Raw genomic sequence first — 20,011 nt, 5'->3', positions numbered from 1 at the left:
AGGGTCAGGAGATCTGGATTAAAGTGTATGAGAACACTGCTTGTCACAGGGTGAAGTATTTGTGCTTTCAGGTGGTTCTGCCTGAACACCAGGTGATGCCCAAGAATTTGGAATACTTTTACATGGAGTTCATAGCCCATTTGATGGTGGAAGGGAAGGTGGAGTGAGCACCTGCAGAATGTGTTGGGGTGCAGGAACAGTGGATCAGCAGTCCCACATTGCTCCATCCAGAAATACTGCCCAGGGATTTGATTACATCCACTTCTCATAAATGCTCTTATTATATTCAATGGATGACTTTTTTAGGCCTTTTCTTTATGATATCTACTGCTCATGTTTTATCTGTATATATTTAGATTTCTGTAGATCTTTCTCCAAATGAGAGATTTGTTTGGCTCTGACAGGGGCTTCTTAGTTTGGAAGCTGTTCCCTGTGTCTGTGCAGAGGAGAGGGCAGCAGGAGGAACATGAGAGCTGTGGGTTCAGCCAGGATCTCATGATGGGACCAGGTAACATTGGATGGTTATTTGTGTGGTGATGTAAATGCCAGTGGCATTTCCAGGTCCTATAATTCGCCTTGTTCCATGAACATGATGACTTTTTTTAAGGATAATTAAGAGTTACCTTCCTTCAGAGGTAGTAGCAAAGTTTCCCAGAGACTAGAAAGCAGTTTGTCCCAAGAAACTAGCTCAGTGAAGGGAAATCAGAGTATAATGCCTCTAGTCTGTACCACAAAGAATTAAAGTGCCCAATCTGGGAAGATTTTTGGGCTGTAAAGACTGGTGGAACATGTCTTTGAGCACTGTGCTGTGCTTGCACAGCATGTGTTCCTGAGGAGAGCTGTGAAATTATCTTGGGAGATAAATCTGGGTCTTGGATAAAGGCTTGGAATTGGGGTGGGGATCACCCACTCAGCTCTCTGAGCACTCCCAGCACCATGTGTTCTATAAGGAGCCTTTTTTGTTGGGTTTTGGTGCTACGATGGAGTAGTAGGGTTTGCATTCCTGCTACGTGCACAGCCTGGGGAGGCTGATTCCCATGACTGGAATGAGTCTGGATGTTTGTTCCCCCAGGAGTGCTGTGCAGGCTGTTTCCCAGGAGCTTTGTGCACACATTCCCTGGGAGTGGGTCCTGCAGGGGGGATCTCTGCACTGGTGCCTTCTCCCCACCACCAGTGTTGTCCCTGTTCCAAAACCTTCAGACCCTACCTCACAAGGGTCGTGTAGTTCAGACTCACTGTCTTAACAGGAGGAATGAAATGAGGGGGAGAGGGATGGAGCAGAGGGACCCATGTGGTGCCCAGCTCTGGGAAGGCATCGTGCTGAGCCTGCTCTGGGATTGCCCCAGTCCCAGGGCAGCTCAGGGTGGTGTGCTGGGACAGCAGCTGTGCCTGGCAGTCCTGATAAACCAGTACTGTAGGAAAACAGGGCTGGCCAAACATCTGCAGCACAGCTATGTGCTAGTGAGGGCTGGGGACATGGCAGGCTAACAAATTAAAGGTATAAAGAGGGAAATATTTTATATTATTTTGACTGGACATAAACCAGGAAAGAGTGTAGGTTGCTACAGCTTTCCTGGTTAGCTTCCCTGCAGCACCTTCTGGATTTTGGATTTTTTTGGTCATGCTGCTCTGGACATGGATTTGGATGGGTATAAACCACTAAAGTCAGCTGTGACAAAGGGGAGATCTTTAGGATCTTCAGATAGGAGCTAGGAATAAGTATTTTCAAGATGATACATGTATTTGTGTGAAATGACTGGTAGTGTTGAATAATTCTAGAGCAATGTGGGCTTTGCAATTCACTTTTTTGTAATAAAGGGAGAAGTTTTATTGAGCGGACAGAAGTTCAAAGTGAAATATTTTCAAATACTCTTTGATCAGCCAACTCTATCCTTTCTTCCTCTAGAAAGGAGGAAAACAGGAGACCAGGCTTGGATTGCTGAGTCAGATGGAGAATTTTAATTTTGTTTTCTGTCTCCAGAGGAAAATGAACCAATTTTGTAGGGGCAGGTATGTGGTGGAAACAAATGTGCTGCTGCTCTGTAGGGGAGGAGGGTACTGAAGGCACCTTTGGGTGCTGGGGAGATGGAAGGGTGTTGTTTTTTGGGGCAGCTGGTAGAGTGAGGTATGGGAAACTGCAGGGATAGTTAGGAAGGATGGATAAGCATCTCAGTTTTTAAAGGTGCACTTTAAAAGTGCAGGCAGCACTGAGATGTGCATCATGGCAGATGGGCAGTGAAAAGGTAAAGGGATGGGAATATTTGAGTGAGCAGTAATTTCTTCATCTTGGGAAAAGAGCTGTTGGAGAGCAGCTTGGGGTGAGAAACAGCCTTGTCATTGTCAGCAGAAGGGTAGAAACCTCTGATTTTACCAGAATAGCACAGACTGAAGGGAGATGAAGGGCCAGGGAGCAGTCACCTCCATGGTAGCTGCTCATCCCCAGAGCTGTCCAGGGCTTGAATAACATCTCAGCTATTTGACTTTGAAGGGCTGGAGAAAAACCCAGCATTAATGGCTTCAAGGTGTTCAAATGTGGTAATAACAGGCTGTCTGCCTGGGACTAACTTCAGCAGCTCCTGGATGCCTGGGTGCAAAGATTCAGATCCTATGGGAATTGCTGGGTAATGGTTTTGATGCTGCAGGGTCCCCCCACTCAGAAGTTTGTCCTTGCAGAGCAGATCTGGGGGGAGGAGGAGGAGAAAGCTGCAGAGCTCACTCCATCCATCCCCATGAAGACTGTTCCTTGCTGTGTGAGCAGCCTTGCAGATAGCCAGGATTTAACACCTAACATTCAGGAATGCCCAGCATTGGGGAAGTGCTCTTTGCAGTGAGAAGAACAGGCTGGGAAGAGTGTTGGAAGAGTCAGTGGACCCCAATTTCCTTCAAGAAAAGACTTCTCATTTGCAGGCAGATTTCTGCTTTGACCTGACTATATAGAGATGATTTTCAACGTGTTTTTCTTAGTGTAGGTAATATCTCTAGAGAAGTTTTACAGGAATGATGAGCTCTGTTGTGTGAGGAAAGGCTCCCATTTATTTGTACTCTTCCACTAAACCTACAAAAATCCATATTTGGTACCTCAAAAAGGTACATTTGCCCAGGGACTGGCTGGCTGGAGTCACCAGTGTCAAAGCACACCAGGACAGTCGTGTGAAATGAGGGAACTCCAGTGTTTTCAGGGTAACTAAAAGAAATACCTTTACTCTGTATCCCAGAGAAAGGAAGATGTAAATCCTCGTCACATTTTTGTGCCTCAGCAAAGCAGTTTGACCTGCTGAGGGGCTCTGTGTGTGTCAGCATTTCACTATTTTGAAAATTTTTGGTTTGAAATTTCATTTTCCCATCATTTTGGAGATTATCAGCCAAGATAAACATTTCTCAAGAAACCTCTCCACAAGCACTACTGCACTAACTCATTTCTAGCAATGTATTTTCTCAGGGATTTGCAGACACTAAAGACAATTGACAGTTTGACTACCCTTAAACAAATTGGGGGGAAATACAACCCAATGAAACGATAATGGATCTGAGGGTTTTTGCAAGCATGTGTGTGGGTGTTGCAGATTTTGTTCCAGCATGTTGTAGACAGGTTGGAGGGTGGATTACAAGATGCTATTTTCAGAAAATAGGACAACCTGCCAAATAAAGAGCTTTATTTTGCCTGTTTTTCACTAGATCCTAGTAAAGGAAACACTAACCCCCATTGAGAATTTCTGGAGGCAGAACTTTATCTCTTATTTAATAATCCACACACTGATCAAAGCCCAGGAGAGGAAATCTGTGCTGGTTCATCAATAATATTTGAGAACATTCTTGTGTTAACTGTATGTTGGCTTCAAGTCTAAGCCCTGTGTGCACTGTTGGAGGGGGTGAATCAGACAAGATTAGATCACTCACCCTTCTGTTTGGGCCCTTCTGTGTCTGCTGGTGCAGGAGACAGGTCTTTGGGGCAGTTGGCTCTGACCATTTTCATGCTCAAGGATCATCAGGGGAACTAGGCTGCTCAAAAAAAATGGTGGGCTATGATTAAAAGAAAACTATGGTTTGTATATTGTTCTGAGGAAGCTGAGGAAGAAAAGGCAACTTCACATTCACATGGAGAGAGCGAAACTTTTGCTCCCCCATGCACATGTAACAGCTGTAGCTTTGTTCAATGTGTCTGGCTTCATGTATTGTTTTCAGAGCAAGGGTAATTAGCATCTGAAAATGTAACTGCTCTTCGCTATTGTGGAACAATGTAAAAATCCCCTTTTTCACTGTAAAACATTCCTGCCCTCTTTTGATCTTGTCAAGCTAGACAATGCAGCTGTCTTGTCATCATATTTCCCACGGCAATGAAAGTTTGCCAAGTGGTGGAAGAAACCTCAGAAGCCCTTAATTACTGTGACTTCATCAGTGGAACTTCACTGCCTTTGGTGGACTCACTTCAGAAGTGAATTTGAGGGAATTTGGCCTGGATGCTTTGGCCATGGTAGTTGCTGTTAACAAAGGGGATGGTGGTGCAATGATGGGCAGTGAGGATGACCTTAGTGCAGCCTGCTGAGAGTGGGATGCAAGGTCACATTCCAAAGTCAGGTTCCCATTCCAAATTATTTCTGAATTAATAGCAATACTCAGTGCAGTTCAAGGCAAAAAAAAACCCTGGAGGAACTTACAGGGGGAAAGGTTTCCCTAATTAAGTGAATTTATTATTGTTGTGTTCCTTATTTGCATTGCCCATCAATCAGTGAAAATCATTCCTATTAATGCAGCCTAACAAATGTTAACAAAGTGCAAAGGGTGTGATTGCAAAGGGTCACTCTTGGGGCTCCTGATTTTGTTTAGCAAATGGAGACTCAAAGTTTGAATGGAGGAGTGGTGCTGGAAATTGGAAAAGCAGCAGAAGGAAGACACTGGCCAAGGGTGACTTGAAGGAAAAAGTGAGGTGTAAACAAAGAGAGATAAGAGAAGATGTGAGTAAGAGACAGAACAGGTAGAATTAGATCAAAAGTGGGAGGCAGAGGCAATTAATGTTTTGTGAGTCATCACCAAACCTTCCTGCCCCCAGAAGGGCTGACTCAGCAACATCAGTGGAGAAAAAAACAGTTTTCTCTTGGAGATACTGTTCCAGATGCCAGATCAAAAAGGTTTCGATTAGTGAAACTGTATTTTCTGTCACTGATCCTCCCCTGCCTTAAAGAACCTTTACAGATGTATCCTGTGAAGTCAGCATCCACCCCAACCACCGCAGGGCTTGGCTCCCTCACTTCTCTTCCCTGTCACAGCTTCTCTTCCCAGGTCTGAATCATGGTCTATTTTGGGGCCCTTTGCACAGCAGAGATCTCGGCTGTTTTGACAGAGGTGAGGTGGCCACGAGAGGCACCAATTACTGCACATCCTCTTAGACACCAAGGAAATCTAAAAAGAAAAGCAAGTGAATAAAAATAACTTGATGGAAGAAGATTTCTGTGATCTAGTATCCCTGACAGGTGCCTGGTCACAAAAGCGCTGCTGAGAAGGTACAAGCGGTGTTAATATATGAATATTTTTTCTGGCTTATGATTCAGAACTAAGGTGCAGTCAGGAAATAAAAAAGGAAAATGGTTTTAGTTGCTTTACCACGTTTTGTAAAGGCTGGTGGATAATGATGATGAGACTGGGCTGAGGTAGTGGACAGTCACACCAATACACAGCTGTACAGAAGAAAGCAGAGAAAGCTTCCTTTTTAGACCATGCAAATCATACATTTCAAATCTTTCCATTGTCGTGGTAGTGGTTAAAACAATACCACTTTCTCTCCAGACTGCAAAATTGGCATGACAGACACTAGGAAATCTTACTTCTCATTTTATCCCCCAATTTGAGAAAAGAACAATAAGTCCTGATGAAAAGTGTGTGTGCGGTGATGCCAGGAAACAGTGAAGTCAGGAAACCGATCATGGGCATTAGGATCTCTCTTGTGTTCAGATTTCATCAGGCTTTGCTGGCTTTGTGCAGGAAAGGCGATTCAGCCACTGCTCATCTCTGCAATCTGGGGAAGCTTGGTTTTTGTTTTCATCCCACCACTACTACAGTGACAGGGAATAAAATCTCTGAGGCAAATAACTGGCGTTATTCATCAACCGCTGATGAAAAGGTCCTGCCTACGTTTGGGTACATTTAATCAGCAAAAGCAAAAAGTCATCCAATCCTCCAATGTCCATTAATCCGTCTTCTGTGATTTCTGCTGTGGGTACTTTGTTTTCCTGTGGGGAATTAACTTTTTATTTAGCCAAATATAGTTATGGCTGCTGCTGCTGCTGCCATTGGTTTGCTGTTGCACACATTAATTGCCCTTGAGCAGAGGAATGTCTCCCAGAAGGCCTAATCCTTTCTCAGCACCAGATCATCAGTTCTTTAATTGCTGCTGGTTTTGTCCCCTCCACTCACCCTGTGTGGGGCAGAACACAAGATCCCTCATTGGGCTCCACATCCCCACTCATGTGAATCTGGGCCATGCAACAGGACCTGCCAAAATGACCCCTCCATGTATTTGCTTTCTTTTATTGAATCATAAATTAAAATTATTACAGAAAAAAAGGCTCTCGCAGGAGCTTCCAGACAGAACTATAAATCTATTAGCTCAGTCATTGATAAACAATGTGTGAGTATGAAGTTAGGTTGCTTAAACCAGGGCACATAGACTTTTTCTTTGATCCAAGTTGTGTATTTCTGCTGCAGCTTGATTTTAAAAACCTTTAATGTAGAACCACTATGTGGCTGGCAGCCCTATGGGCTAACAGCCACAGGTAGCTCTGCACTAGACAATTTTTTACAAGCAATTCGTGAACGTCCAAACATGGGTATCCCATGGGCTTAGAGGATAAGACCTGTTTTCTGCTGCCTGGATTGTAAGAATTTGAGAATCAAAGTGTTTCTTATGTTATCCTTTTTCAGTTGTTGCCATGGCAAAACCCCAGAGAGGATGGAGAGGGTTGTACCAAACCACTGGAACATAAACTTTACTCTGGGATTGATTAAAAGATGTGTTCATGTGCTCAGTCTCACCTTGGCACTCGGGGTTCTGAGGAGCGCAGCCCACAGCTGCCAATTATTCACAGGGATCAGTGCTCACCAGGAATGAGACAGAGCAAATGCGTTCATCTTTATTCAGACAGCACCTTCCATTTTCTGTACTTCACCTGCTGCTCTGTGGGATGTTTTCCAGGTTGCATCAAGTGAATTTTGAGGCTCCCACTTGTGAAGGCAAGCGCCGGGAAACGCTGGCCTTGATAGGGGACTTCTCCTCTTCGGCAGAGTTCTTCGTCACCATCGCGGTCTTCGCCTTCCTCTACTCGCTGGCTGCCACCGTGGTTTATATCTTCTTCCAGAACAAGTACCGTGAAAACAACAGAGGGCCTTTAATTGTAAGTGTTTCCAGCATTTGCAGTGTTTTCAGGTGTAGGTCTTCACCTCTTGTTTTTCGTTGTTGAGGTTTTGGCATGGTCTGGGAGATCCAGGTGTCCTGCTGCCCAAAGCATCTCTGCATTCACCTGCTTTTTTATCTTAATGGTGATCTCATATTTTAGCACCAAAGGTAGTGGAGGCTGTATGCAGGAGGAGTTTAGTCCTGTATGTACTTGTGAAACTCTGTGTTCCTCTCCCACTGCCCACAGTGATGATGATCACACAAATAATGAGCATGCAGCTGAGTGGCAGCAGGATTGGGATCTCAGCCCTATGGCTGTGATAGCAGAGCTTCATTGGTGGGGGAAAAAAGGAAGAGGAGATCTTAGGCATTGTCCTAGCAGACAGACGAAAACATGGCCCTGATCAAAGCCTAGCGAGGGAGATTGCTTATTGCTAATTACTGCAGGATTAAGCCAAATTATTTTACTTTGGAGAATTATGTGGCTGTTTTCTTAGCATGACACTGAGCTCCCAGCATGTTTGTGTCTCCACACTGGTTTATGAGCCTTCCAGTAATCATCTGCACCCATCAAGCTGTGACTGTTCATGCTTTTATTTTTCTTTTCATTGATTTCTGAAGGCTTGTGATAAAAAGCAAGATCTGTTGTGCATATATTTTCTCATAAACGGAGGCTGTAAAGGCAGTGAGGGCTGTTCTGGTCCAGGTGTCTGCTGCCTGTCAGTGCATTGGTTCACCCCATGGTCTTGCTGGGCTTCCAAGCACTGAGTGCTGACCCCCACCTGAATTTGGGTCAGGTCTCTGCATCTGTGGGCTGTGGAGTTGCAGCACAGTCTCCCTTCCATGGACAACCCCATGACTGCAAGGAGAAGGTTACTAAGGGAGAGAAAATACTTCTCTGAAGTCTTGGTGTGAAGGTGGGGGGACTTTATCAAGGACCCATGTAAGGAAAGCGTTATCTGGATTTCAGAGAATTCTAAAGTGTATGACTGACAGAAACCAGACATTTTGCTGAGACTTTAGTGGCTAAATATCAATAAAGAATATCAGAAATATGTAACAGGGAAAAAAATAAATCACCAGTGCAGAAAAGCTGACTCTATTAAAGGAAATAACTACAATAACATCCAGCAAAAGGTTTCTCTGTAGAAAGGTAAACTTAACATCTTGGGGGTTTGAGGGAAAGATTTTCCTGCTTCAGGGAGATGTGAGCTTTTGAGTTTGCATAATTCAAAACTGATGAACTTTTACCAAAAAAGTTCTCCTTCCATATTAATGGAAATGAATTCTCTTCATCTGGGGGTTTTTGAGTGCCATGGTTTGGCACTGGCCAAATGTCAGGCACCCACAAGAGTCATTTGCTTACCATCTTCTGCTACAGGAGGGCAGAGGAGAGGGGAAAAAGAGAATTAACAAAGGGTTCATGAGTTGAGATAAGGACTGGGAGAAAAACACTCTAAGGGCGAAATAGGTTCAAATTTAAAGCTATAAAGTACATTAATTATTAACAGAGTCAGAGTAGGATAATAATTAAATAAGAAGTAAAATAAACCCTTAAAGCATCTTTTTTCTTGCAGCCTCTCGCTCCTTCCCACCAACAGCACAGGGAGACAGGGGTGGGAGTTTTGGTCAGTTTGTCACTGGAGATCTTTTTCTGTTCACTCAGGGACAGGAGCCTTTTTCTGCTCTGCTGTGGGGTCCCTCCCACAGGCAAATAATCTTCCCAAAACTCATCCATGGGGTGCAGTCCTCGAAGGACAGGCTGCTCTAGTTTGGGAGCATGGTGAGGAAATGTAAGGAAATCCTCACAGAGGAGACAAAGAACAGGCAAAATAAAGGGGTCCCTGCAGAAAGAGTAAATAAATAAAGTACCTTGCTTCTTCATTTCAAACTGTCTCATCAAGAGATTTGTTACAGAATTTTTCCATCCTAATTTTCTTGCAGAAAATAATTCTTGCTTTTGACCAACCACATCATCCTCTGCAGTAACAGAAAAAGGAAAGAAAAACAAGAGTATTAATATGTCACATTATGGTGTGGCCACTTGCCTTTGTCCAGGACTTTCCTGCTGCAGTCGTGTGTGTCACAGGATGCATGGCACAATCCACTGCAGCATTAGTGTCACATTGACTTAATTTGTTCTGTGTAATGGATTGTAATTGAATCTACAGGTTAAATTTAACTACTGACTCTTACCAAAGTCTCTGTTTGCAATTTCCCAGTATTTAAACTAAGGCTATATGACCTAATTTTTTCAGAATATAAAGATACTTTTGAGTTTGTCCTACAGCAAAAGCAGCTCCTGCTGGTGAGTGGTTCTGGGAAGGGCTGAGGTTTATGGTCAGGGTGTGCCTGACAGGAGAGTCCCATCTTCCCCAGACAAATGCACTGCAAGCTCTGTTGTATTTGGTATTTTTAGAAAAAAAACCCAAAAACCTTTTTTGCCTGGAGCACATCCTTTTTGCCTGGAGCACATCCACAGTGTCCCTGGACACTGTCCAGTGCAATGATTGCAGCACCACAGCCAGCTGAGGACAGGTGTGAGTCCCTCTGTGCAGTGGAGGTGTAGGGAAAATGCAGAACCCCAGAGAGAAAAAAAAGCAGGCAGCTGTAGTCAGGAGGAATTCAGTGGTCAAGGAAAAAGAAAACTTGGAGTGAAAACCAGCTTCTCAGGGCTGCAGAGCTCACCTAAGGGGTGTCATGTGCTCTGTGAAGGAGGCAGGCAGTGTATCCTCCAGCTCCAGGCAGATGCTGCTCTGAACTGACGTGTATCAGATCAGATGTGTGAGTATGTCTCATCCCTGAGATTGTTCCTTCCAAGCAAAGTGCTGCAGGAATCTGTGCTGCAGCACGTGTTGGTGCAGAGGCAGGGCAGCCCTCCTTCTGTCTCATCACCAGGCACCTTATCCAGACCACCAGTTCTTCCCTCTTAGTGAAGAGTTTGAGATGATCATTTCACTTCTGCAGTGCCTGATCGCAATTTCATAGTTAAAACCATTCCTGTTTTAAGCCTTGTACTTCCTCTTGGCTTCATAATTTCTCAGTCTGGGAGGACATCTGCCTTTAAGCAGCACCCTCTCAGAGCTGCCTTTTCTTCTGACAAATTTTCAGGATTTGAAAAATGAGTATGACAGAAGTCAAGAAAGGAAAAACCCCCTTTCACTTGAAATTTTATAATATTTTTTCAAAAAGCCCCTGCACAGGCAGTCAGAACACCGTCAATGCATTACCAAATTACAGAAGCCTGACTGGGTACAGAAAATACAATTATAAGGAATTTAATGACCATTAAGTCACAAGAAACTTGCAGGGAAAATTTCAGTCACAGATGTTTCAAGTTTACTTTGTGTATACAGATATAGGAAAATTAACTGCATGTGCTGAGATCTCAATGAAGCATCACTTTAACTGAAAAAAATATTTTAGCATTCAGTGTGGAGTGAGGCATGATAGCAAGGAAATATTTCCAGTGGGAGAAGCAGTTAACTCCTTCCCTGTCTGTTTGGATGGCAGTGGTGTGTTTATTCACTATGCAGTAAATAATTTCTGTTGCCTTTTGGTCTCACAGGGCCCTGGTTGTGTTGCTCAGCCGTTCCCACAGGGCTGGCAGCAGTGAGTGCTTGCACTGTGCACCCTCTGCTTCCCTGGCTGGGATCATCTGAGGGAGTTCATACAGACAGATGAGCTAAGAGAGGGCCTTGGATTCCCACCTTCTAAAGGAACAAGGAGCAGTCACCAGGGGATTCAGTACCTCATAGAAATGTGCTGTGTGTTTCTGAGATCTGCAAACCACAGCTGTGATTTTCATTCCACTGTGGACTCCCACATGGTGCACGTTTGCAGCTGGGATCTCACCCTGGTGGGTACAAAGAGGGCAAGGCAGCTTCTCAAGTGACTGATTAGTGCTCAAGAGCCAGAAACTTTTAAAAGAAATTAATTGGAGGTGGTGACTTAGATTTTTAAGCCACCAGGTGCAGTACATCCCCATGTCTCAGACCAAACCAACCTAAGCTGGTTTCCACTTGTTTGACACCACATACCTGGGGAGGCACTGCTGGTTTGTGATGAGAGCAGAAATCAGCTGCACCCTGAGCTGCCAGCCCAGGGACCTGTGTTGATGCTCTCCTCCAGGTCTATATATTTGGAGCTTCTTGCAAGCAGAGAGAACCAACCTAGCTGTGCTGAAATTTTAGGGGATCACAGATAGGATGCTTCCATGTGTATCTCAGAAAAGAGAGAAAAGTCACAGTCAATGTGTATCAGACCCCATCACTCAGACTTCTTATTTTTCCTATGGTTTCTTTACCCCATGTGTGTTCCCTTTAAAATCCACATGTTGACAGCCCTATGTGCCTTCAGTTTTGTCTCTGGGAAGTTATAGCTTGGCCATGAGAAACCACATGCATTCATGTATAAATGTAAATCACTTTATTAATATTCCAGTCAATTAGTATAAAAGCATAAAATTATTCAGCCAATAAAGGTGACTGACATAGCCCTGAAAAGAGATACTTCATTTTTATAGTGATTACTTGATAAGCTCATTCTTATGGTACATAAAGATGCTTATATCTTAAGAAGATGAGATCTTTCCTTTGCATCTGGAGTCCCATGGATAATCACATTATGCAGAAAGCCATTTGGTTCCTTACATATGTTGCAGATCAAATGAGTTAAGTACACCCTGGTCTGCTCTTTGGACACCTCTTTGATTTAACGTTGTACTTCCTCACCACTGCCCAGTTATCTATAAAATAGACAGGAAAAGAATAAAGAGCCATTTATAAAACAAAGACTGAGTCTTTCACAGATGAAAAATTAAATTAGGAAGAACCTGAATATTTCTTTGCATTTCAAAGAGCTGTTTCAGCCTGCTCTTGTCATCTCCCTTTAAAGCACAAGCCAGAGTGACCTTGCTGTACGTGCTGGTACCTCCCAAAGGGCTCTGCACTTCCCTGCCAGAAGCAAGCTTGCAAGGCCTTACACTATTGCAAGAACCATGTAATTCTTTCAAAGCTTCATTCGGCAGAAAATCTGGGGTGGGACCTGGTTCAAACCAAAAAAGAGCTAAAATGCCACTGCAGGAAGGCGTTTGCAGCCTGCAGCAATCTGCTGTTGGCCGCTTTCCCGGCTGGGACCAGGGCTCTGGCTCCTGATGGGGTACTTCTTCAGTTTTCAGGATGGTTGTGACTGTGAGAGCAGATCCTCTGAGTGGTTTGCCTCTGCTGGGTAAAGAAATCTCCCTCTGTTGCTGCGTGACTGGCCATGAAACCTGTTGGCAGTGCTCTGACTAGGAGGGTTTATGGACATCAGCATTTGAGGAGTTGCTCCCTCGGGGGCTGTGAGAGGGTTTTCAGAATGGAAAGGGTTTGTGGCACGAGCCCTGCATGGGAGGCAGTTACAGGGCAGCAGCTGCAGTTGTGTGGAGGAGGAGGGATGCCAGGGGTGCTCTGGCCAGACCAGAGCTGAGGTTTTTCCTGATTCCAGCCATGCCAGCCCAAGACTGTGCTGCCAGACTCGGCTGGGAGGGAGAGCAGGGCACAGAGGGCACGCAGGGACACGTGTGTCACAGCCTTCAGGGGCTGGTGCAGCACTGACCAGCCTGGAGCAGATGAAACACATCCCTTTGAGTGAAAGAGCAGCTTCTACTGAGGCTCTTGGCTGGGTGAGCCTGTGCCAGCACTGGGCAATCCAAAACTGTGCTCAGGAGGCTTAAGTGACTGTAAGTGACTGCCCCTTTCAAAGGGGGGCATTTTGCAAAATTTTCCAGTATGTAGCTTGATAGCAAGGAGAAATATTTCAATTATTATGAAAAGAAAAGGCATTCACAGTTCTATGCTAAAATGTAAAATATATAAAATTGTTCCAAGTAGGCATTTTTGGCAAACTCAGTAATAACAAGTTTCAACTTGAAAAAGGCAGCAAGATTTTTTTTTTTTTGCACATACTTCGGGATCTTAAAAAGTCCTTCCTTGTATATTCAGAGTATTTTAAATTTCAGTTTTTGCCTATCTATATATATTCCTATTTTCCTTCCTTCCCAAAAGCATCTGTAGGCAGAGCAAAGTATCTCAGCTGAGATCTGAGAGAGAAACTTGGCAATTAGGAGTGTAGAGTAATCATAGAACAATATACACTGAAGAGATCTGCAGATACCACTTTAAGAGGACAGCTACAAAAAATTACTTTGTTCCAAAGGAAAAAAAGACTCGCCCATGCTATAGGGATATTAAACACTGAAGTGCAAGATTTGTTTTAGTATGCAGGCACTCTGGCCTTAATTACCAAGGAGAAATTCCCTAGATAGACATTAAGCCACAGAACAGCTTAGCTTGAAATTCACTTTTATTTTCAGCATGTCATTATCTTGTAACTCTGTTCCACCCAGAGCTGTGAAAATGTTCAGCCAGAAATGCAAACCCACTTGAAAACAAGAGAGGTTCAAGCTCCAGCCAAAGCTGAAGGTTCACAAAGATTCAAAATAAATAGGAAGACCCAAGATTCTAGCCATAGAATCGTACATTTTGCTCCTTGCATTGTACAGAGCAGACAAAAAGTCCATTGAGAGCCCGAGTCTGGCCATGTAGCCTTGATGAGAACACCTACTGAGAATATCCCAGTGTTCCATTAGCCTTTCTCTGCTGTGTCCTTGGCCAGCTGGTGGACAGGCTGCAGGGTTTCCTCTTTGAGTCCCACTGTGCCATCTTGCACTTCTAGTTTGGTGTGTTTCTTGTACCCAGCCAGACTTTACAGTTTTTGGGAGTTCCTCTATACAAGAGCTGATTGCTGCACCCCAGGAGCAAGAACCCTTTTCCCAAGGCTCTGACCTGCTCTGAAATAGGGGAGTTTGTAGCAGAGAGGGCAGGGCTTTAGACTTTGTGAACACCCTGGCACAGGGATGCAGAAGAAGTCAGGAGAAGGTTGGAGCATGAGGTGTGATGGGGAAAAAAAGACCTGAGAAATAACTTGAAATACTGTGTGCCTTTAGGGCCATCCCCTCAACTGCACAGTGCCGTGGGATGTTCTAGAAGGACTTAGAGCCCAGGATATGGCTATAGCAGCAGTCAGACTGAGGGGCTCATGCAGATGCAATAATTTGTGCAATGAGCCTCACCAACATGGGGTCAGGGCCTGTAAGCTCAACAGCAGCTCTGTACCCCTGCTGCTGTCACTTGCTTCAAGAACTTTGCTCTCTTTTAAAGTGTCATTCTTTTTAGCAAGTTTGATTTCCTGTGTTGCATTAGTTTTAGTCAGTTTGTCTCTGTTTGCATCAAATTTCTACCTGCTGATATGCATTTCTTTAATTGGCACTGCCAGTGCGCTGATTACAGAGCTGGAGTTAGTTTGCTCCAAGTGTGGTGGCATTGGGAGAGGGTCGCTTGTCATTTGGAAAATCAGTCCCCAAAACTCTGCTGTGTCCCCATCTCTTGTGTCAGTCCAAAACAGCATGGGGGCTTGGCATCTGGGTTGATAGCATGTCAAACCCCACAGCAAATAAAGAGCATCTCCCATCACCATCCACAGCTCAGCAGACACCCCGTGTTTCTACCAGCTGGAATTTTCAGGAAATGTTTGCAATTGAGCTGTTACCTCCAGGAATCTGTTTCTCATTCACTGCTAAGACATGTGAGATACAATAATTTCTTTTGCTGGAAATCTCCCTGAGCAGAAGAATTACTCTGGGCTATAAGCCTCTGCCCACATGGAGTCTCTTTGGGTGTTAAGGGAGTTGTCAGCTGTGGGCTGCAAGCTCTCCAAGCCCATTTGGGCAGCATGAAGGTCAGAGGAACTCGGAGCTCGGTGGCAGACATGGGCCTGCAGAAAACAAATTATTAAAGGAGAAGGATGTATCCTTTGGGAAAGCATCCAAGCACAGTTAATTTAATCCCATCTGCATTAGTGGAGACATCCTTTGTTCATGGCTGTCCTGACTGGTGCCTCTTCCACCATGGCAGAGGCTCGTGCCCTCCACCCGTGGTGCCACCGAGAGCTCCTGCCCCAAATGCCAGGTGTGCTTGTAGATGACAATGGTGCTTCCTAGGCATTGCTTATTTCTTTGGGAAACAACCTGAAACACCGGGTTCTTAATGAGCGCTTTGCCTTCCTTCCATGCACACCTTTATTTTGCAGGGGGGAAGGGGAAGCAGCCCCATGGGAGGTGGGATATCAAGACGCAGCGATGCAGTTAGTGGTATGTTAGACTTTGGCACCTCTGCCATCTGTTGTGGGCTGACAGATGGGATGAAATATGACAGCAGAAAGGCTCTTCTGTTTTAGCAAGACACAAGAAAGCTTGAAAAATCACACCTCCTCCCTCCTTTCCCCCCAAACCCACACAACAACAGTGTCACTTGGCCACTTGTTCTGGCTAAGACAAGGAGAAGTTTATGCCTGTGCATGCTCCTGAGAGTCTTTCAAGGGGAAAGTCAGCAGAGTGGATCAGAGCAGAGCTGCTGGAACCTGGAGGGACCACCACACCTTCTCCCCTCTTTTCATGTGGATGGGAATTAGGAACCAGTGCTTTACCAGGCCAGGGAGAAGTCTCTGCTTGGCAAGTTTTGCTGTTTATTTTCTCACCCACTGTAATTAGTGGCTGCATGGCTTATGCAGCAGGGACATTTGGCCTTACCTGTGGCTGGTGAGAAAACTCCTCATCTGGTACCTGAGGATTAGCCAATTTCAGGTTTTCCCTAAGACAGAAACACTTCCTGTTGGAAAACCACTCTGACTGTCTGTAGGAGTACCCAGGGCAAGACCCAGCCCTCAGGAGAGCCCAGCTTCTTTACAGGCAGGTGTATTTTGTAATTCATCCAGTCATCAGCCTGGTGCTGTGAACAGCCGCATTTTCAAGGCAGCTCAGCATCCTGGGTACCAGCCACATGTCAGTGGGAATCTTACCTCACGGCCAGAGGTGCAAATGTCACCTAAGGGGCTCTGCCCCATTAGGCATGTCAAGCACTTCTGAAAATGAGCTCTGTGGGTGATGACAGTGACACAACCTTCCACTAAGTAACAAGCTCTTGGTATTTCTCTCCTCTGACACAAGCTTTCAGTTTTCTGGTGATTTTTAATTTTTTTTTTTCCCTTTCCAATGGACACACCAGTATAATGCTTCTAACTAATTTGTCTTTTAGGATTTCATTGTGACAGTGGTCTTCTCATTCTTGTGGCTAGTGAGCTCATCTGCTTGGGCTAAAGGACTGTCAGATGTAAAGGTTGCAACTGACCCTGATGAAGTGCTGCTGCTGATGTCTGCCTGCAAACAGCAGTCCAACAAATGCTTGCCTGTTCGCAGCCCTGTTATGTCAAGCCTCAACACTTCGGTTGTAAGTGACTTTGATTGCTGCTGTTCACCCTTAGCTTGCAGTGTATTTTCATCTTTAAACCCGTGTATTGACCTAAATTGACTGGTGTAAACCAGTTATCTGACATGATTTAGTTGGAAGCGCAGTCTTGCTGCAGGGAAAGGCAGGCTGTGAGTCACAGCAGCTCTGCCATGGAGCAGCAGCAGGATGAGTGTGCAGGGTTGGGATGGGGAAGAGGCAGTGTCTGTCCAAGTGCAGTGGTTGCCCCTCTGCTTTTAACTTGCTCACTGAAATTCTTTTGCAAAGGGGTCTGTGTACTCCTTTAGGAAGGAAAGGTTTGTGCCTTACAGAGTCCTCTAAAAATCTTAAAAAAAACAACATGAAATTGGATTTCAGCATGTAAAAAAAAAAAAAAAACAAACATAAAGAATCCCTCTAGGCCATCTGAGCAATTAAGATCTCTCTTTTTAATTAGTTTCTTTCTATTTTATCTTTCTACAATTTCTTTAAACTAGATTATATTTTTTTAAAAAAATTTTGGTCTAAAAACTCTACCTCTTTTTGGAAGCAAAAAGCAATGCAGATACCTTGTGAGCAATAGTTAAGGGAAGTGAATTTGGGAAATTGCTCCAATGCTGAGAAAATTTTCCAGCGGGTTTTGGGAGAATCATAGAATCATTTAGGTTGGAAAAGATCTCTAAGATTATGGAGTCCAACCACTAAACAGTCCAAGCACTGCCAAGTCCAGCACTAAACCATGTCCCCAAGTGCCACATCTACTCTTACCCACAGATGGTGACCCCACCACTTCCTGGGCAGCCTGTTCCAGTGCTTGGCAATAGTTTCAGGGAAGAGATTTTTTTATAATAACCAATCTGAGCCTCCTCTTGCACAGCTTGAGGCCATTTCCTCTTGTCCTTGGGAAGGAGGGGTTGGGAGCAGCTTTGCCTTCTGCAGATCTGTAACATCAGGTTGAACTGTGAGACTGTGGCTGCTGGTGACAAGCTCCTCTTCTTCCCCCCAGGTCTTTGGCTACTTGAACTTTATCCTCTGGGCAGGCAACATTTGGTTTGTGTTTAAGGAGACGGGCTGGCATTCCTCAGGCCAGCGGCACGCCGCGGACACCATGGAGAAGCAGCCCGGCGGTTACAACCAAGGTGGCTACAACCAAGACAGCTATGGGCCAGCTGGTGGCTACAACCAGCCAGGCTCCTATGGCCAGGTGGGTGAATATGGCCAGCCCCAGAGCTATGGGCAGAGCGGGCCAACCTCCTTCGCTAATCAAATTTAGGGTTCATGCAGCTCAAGCTCTTGCATCCCTCACAAGTAGAGAGTTTAACAGGTCTCAAGTTTCAGTGGCGCCAGCTTTCTAAGGGTTCTACATAAATTAATGCTACAACACGGTGTTTAATGTCCATTGAAGGTCTAAGCCCACCTCCTTTGGCAGATGGGAGGTGGCCAGGGGGCTGGAGTTGGCCTTTCTTTCCCTGACTAGCCAGACACAGGGGATGTGCTCCTCGCCAGTGACCTGGAGTTGCTGTTGTAGTACGTACTGTAGAGATAACTTTATGGTAGTTTTGTATGTGTTAAGATGGTAGAAGCTTTTTGTAGCCTCAAGTCTGTAGTATTTAATATGCATAATATAATTGAATTTCCTTCTGCATTTTGGTGAAAAACGAAAGTGTTTTACCATCATTTCTACAGATTATTCTGTATATCCATGCATGTAACATTGCACCTAAATTTTCAAAACTGCCTGTCTGTGACTCTTCAGAGCGTTTGTTTTGGTTATACATTTTTGTTTCAGAAGATTTTACTATTATTTCAGTTAACTGAGTCATCCATTTGTAATTTAGTGCATGGATAAGCAGTTTCATACTACCAAATGTCTGGACTGTGTAAATGGAACTTCTCGACTTCTGCCACTACATTTTGTTAAATGTCTGTTTAAAAGAAGTATGCATCTTTTATATATTTTGCAGAGTTGAATATATGGCTTACCCAAGTTCTGAATGCTTTGTAACTAAACTGTTTTTCCTTGAAATGGCATTCAGTAGTATATATGGTACCTGACCAATGTTTATTCCATTTAACTCAGCTAAGTATTCCTTCTATAAATCACTATTTCTATGGATGTTTTGTGAATCTTTTAACGTGAGCTGTGGAGAATAAGGACCAAGTAACTGTGTTATATGTTTACAGAGGTATTTATTTAACTAAGATAACAGAGGTGCAGATATCAGTACACAAAATCATGTGAAAACGCCCTGTTGCTTGATACAGCAACATGAAAACCGCACGTATTGTGACCTTACAAAGCATGAATATTCCTTTATGCCCTCTTATGAGAAGAAAACCTTTCTGTCCGTGCTGTTTCAAGATTGTTAGATATCCCTCTGTTAGATTGCTGCTCTGAGCGCTAGCTTGGTGCTAATGGAGAATGTAACTGGACTGACCAAATAATCCAGGCTCAGAGGAACTCATCCTAAAGGAGCCTGAGCCAGACTTGTAGCCTGTTTGGATTCCTCCCTGGGAAATTCAACCCTCCCTCACTACAGCATATGGGATGCATTGACACAAACAAAAGCCTGAAGCACAATGTACTAATCAAAACTGATCATCTGCATTTCTAGATCAAAGTGTATCAGTATATAATCTTATTGTATGAGCTGTAATGTTGAAAGCATCTTAGCTTAAAACAGCCTAGTCTCTTCTATGATTGTTGTAACCAATTTATGGCTACTCAGTGGATGAATCTATATTGTGATATCTATTTGACCCTAATAAAGTTATTGCATACAATGCATGTTTTCAGAGTATGTTAATATTGGAATGTCACTGCCAAATAACGAAGATAACTATTAAACAAAAATAACTATTCCTATGCCTGACCTTATTGGTCATGTTCTTGCTGTTTTCCAACACTTTTATGGGGGTTGTTTTAATGTACAGTGGAGTACAACACTTCTGCAGATACCTGTCATTAAAGGTCAGTATCACAAGTTTTTAAAAAAAAATTAAAAGTGTGCAGTTTAATACCTGCCTCCCTCTTTACCTCTCTTTCCACTGTCAGTAGGACTAGCCCAATAGAGTGTTGAGTTCTGAGAATTGCTGCAAAGCTGTGTGTGAGTTGTAGAGAAAACAAACTGGAATATCTAAATGTTCTCCTATTCCAAATGAGGGCAAAATACAATTTTCTGGGTTAATGAAAAATGTTGTTTTGGCTCTTGGTTAATTCATTTGGGGATTTTTGGTTTGAGTAATTTTTTTGAGATTTGGGGTTGTTTGTTTGTTTGGGGTTTTGTGTGCTTGTTTTGGG

At 44.1% G+C, this 20,011-nt stretch overlaps 1 protein-coding gene across 2 annotated transcripts in view; it reads left to right on the top strand.

The window, feature by feature from the left end:
• Window positions 1-19,494, top strand: part of SYNPR (synaptoporin) — a 103,967-nt gene extending 84,473 nt beyond the window's left edge. For both annotated transcript variants that reach the window (XM_033071530.2, XM_033071531.2), the window contains 3 exons: window positions 7,187-7,385; window positions 16,522-16,713; window positions 17,717-19,494. In XM_033071530.2, the coding sequence (XP_032927421.1) occupies window positions 7,187-7,385; window positions 16,522-16,713; window positions 17,717-17,983 (658 nt within the window). In that variant the 3' untranslated portion in view covers window positions 17,984-19,494. The remainder of the gene's footprint in view (window positions 1-7,186; window positions 7,386-16,521; window positions 16,714-17,716) is intronic.
• Window positions 19,495-20,011: the final 517 nt, after the last annotated feature.

Source organism: Catharus ustulatus, chromosome 13 (genome assembly GCF_009819885.2).
Source record: "Catharus ustulatus isolate bCatUst1 chromosome 13, bCatUst1.pri.v2, whole genome shotgun sequence".
Lineage (NCBI taxonomy): Eukaryota > Metazoa > Chordata > Aves > Passeriformes > Turdidae > Catharus > Catharus ustulatus.
The sequence above is the reverse complement of the archived record's forward strand: the minus strand, read 5'-3'. Positions and strand labels throughout refer to the sequence as shown.